Source organism: Capsicum annuum, chromosome 4 (assembly GCF_002878395.1).
Source record: "Capsicum annuum cultivar UCD-10X-F1 chromosome 4, UCD10Xv1.1, whole genome shotgun sequence".
Taxonomy (NCBI): domain Eukaryota; kingdom Viridiplantae; phylum Streptophyta; class Magnoliopsida; order Solanales; family Solanaceae; genus Capsicum; species Capsicum annuum.
The window spans coordinates 196,787,865-196,790,370 of NC_061114.1; the positions used below are offsets into that span (position 1 = coordinate 196,787,865).

Sequence of the window (2,506 nt, forward strand, 5' to 3'; positions counted from 1 at the left end):
GTATATGCTATATACAATATATTTTAAATATGTATTTCATATCTAAAATATATTGTATATAGCATATACAATTCATATCAATAACAAGATTTTCGAATAGTACCATACCTCCTCCGTTCAGATTCAGAATCTGATGCAACGGGACTTGCAATTTTACTACATTCTCCTTTTTCATCCGACTTTTTCCTTTTCACTGATTTTTGAAATTTTGTTGGAGATGAAGTTTTTGTCAATCCTTTCATTTTCATTATTTTCATAATCTTTTCGGAATCGTTACGGTGCTTAGATCTCAACTCTTCAATGGTAACACCTTCATTAGAGAAAACATTAGTAGAATCCAAATTAAAAACTTCGTTTTGTGTTAAACCAAGACTAAACGATGGTACTTCATCGGTAGGTAAATTCTTTGGTTGATTTTCTCTAACTGAACAACTTCGATTTGCATGTTGAGCCATTATAAATTTTAACATAAAAAAAAAATTGATCCAAAAATTGAAAAAAATGGCGACACTAAACACATTAACAAAAATTAAATGGAAAAAAGTAACATGCATTAACTGAAAGAAATACTTACATTAAAATGTGGGTATGATCTTTATCAAGATCCTAGGAGAGATTGGAGAAAAAAAAGAAAAGAAACGGAAGTTGGAGGGAAGTAAATTTGTAAAGTAGAGTAAAAGTAGGGATGTGAAAAGTTTGAGTGATATCATGCGCTTTTCAAAAAAAATAATAAAATATTTCTATTTTTGTCATAAGTTGTAATTTTACCAAACTATTGTTATTTGTTGTAATTAAAGTGTTTAGGTTGTTAGTTTATGTAATTTTTCCTTTATTAAAACATGAATAATGTTACGAAGAAAAGTATGGAACATAAAACATAAATATGGTCAGGAAGATATGGGCTGCCATGCCCGTGACATTGGAGAAAAAGTTGTAGAATTGGATAAGCTTTATTTATTTCAGCATGGGCCGTTGCATCTTATCCTATCACCATCTCATTTAAGAGGAGAAGATCAGTAATTTGAGCCAAAACAGAGATTTACTCACAATAATGGCTGCTTTTGCTATTACTTCATTTACACACACACCTTGCACCTCCCATCACTTCAAGAAGAAACAATGGCCTCATCAAGCCAAGTCCATAAAGATAACAAACGTTATGACTCCAAAAGTTGAAGAGCAAACACATTTAAACGTCGTTGAAATCAAAGACAGATCTAATTTGCTGATTGATGACAACGCAAAGCCCACAAGGAATAATGATGAAGTACAAGGTGATACAAGTTCATGTGAGTCTCAAGATCTAAGGTTTTCAGACGAGCGATGGAAGAATGGGACATGGGATCTCAATATGTTTGTGAAAAATGGTAAAATGGATTGGGATGCTGTCATAGTTGCAGAAGCAAAGAGGAGGAAATTTCTTGAACTGTTCCCAGAAGCAGCAACAAATCAAGAACCTGTGGTCTTTAGAAGTTCTGTCATACCATGGTGGGCATGGATGATGCATTCTCACCTCCCTGAAGCTGAGTTGCTAAATGGAAGAGCTGCAATGGTGGGCTTTTTCATGGCCTATCTAGTGGATGTTCTAACGGGGCTTGACGTGGTAGGCCAAATGGGAAATTTCTTGTGTAAAACTGCTCTCTTGGCAACAGTTGCAGGTGTAATTTTGTTTAGGAAAAGGACAGATTTTGACAACTTAAAGAAGCTGGCCGATGAAGCTACATTTTATGATAAGCAATGGCAAGCATCATGGCAAGATCAACCTTCTACTACTGGTGATTCCAAGCAACGCAGAAAATGACCTCTTTTTTTTTTTTTTTTTGCTTTTGGATTTTCCCTGCAGAAGATATCCTGATGGAGTCTCGGAAAATTCTTAATGAGATTAGGTGGTTTTGGAAGGATAATTGACTTGTATTGTATTTGTCAGACCAAGACTGCCCAATTATATACCAGAAATATGTAAAAAAAATAAAAAATTAATGACTATATGCTCGAACAAAAAGCAAGATTACAATATTGCCCGTGAATAACTCGGGTCTATTTTATTGGTTACGTTACATATATATAAGAAAACTAGCAACTAATTGTACATCTACAACTAGTGGTCGTTATTTCACAATATGCATCAATAATTATAGTTTTAAAATATGCTGCACACAACTTTTTGCATTCAACATCAGATCCAAAGGTGCAATAATCTACTTGCATGTTCGAACGGCATAACTTACGTCGAGCATCGATCGAAATAATTTCCCCATCTGTTAAAAAAAAACCCGACATATATAATATTAGTTCTATTACTAATATTTAAGTGAATCTCTTATTTTTGGCTCGAATTATATATATTACTAATAGAAACAATTAAATGTTAACATATGAAATAAAATTCGATTGAATCTACTTCGTTGTTATGTATAAATAGGATGAAGGCAAATTATTTGGTTTTATATATGTAAACTGTCTTTCACATGAGAAAACTCATAAGCTCTTAGGTTCGAATACCAAA

At 33.1% G+C, this 2,506-nt stretch overlaps 1 protein-coding gene across 1 annotated transcript; it reads left to right on the forward strand.

Moving 5' to 3' along the window:
- The first annotated feature begins 979 nt into the window (after positions 1 to 979).
- On the forward strand, positions 980 to 2,266 carry LOC107869582 (light-harvesting complex-like protein 3 isotype 1, chloroplastic). The gene has a single exon (XM_016716094.2). The coding sequence runs from the start codon at positions 1,052 to 1,054 to the stop codon at positions 1,799 to 1,801; it is 750 nt and encodes a 249-aa protein (XP_016571580.1). The 5' UTR covers positions 980 to 1,051; the 3' UTR covers positions 1,802 to 2,266.
- The last annotated feature ends 240 nt before the right edge of the window (positions 2,267 to 2,506 follow it).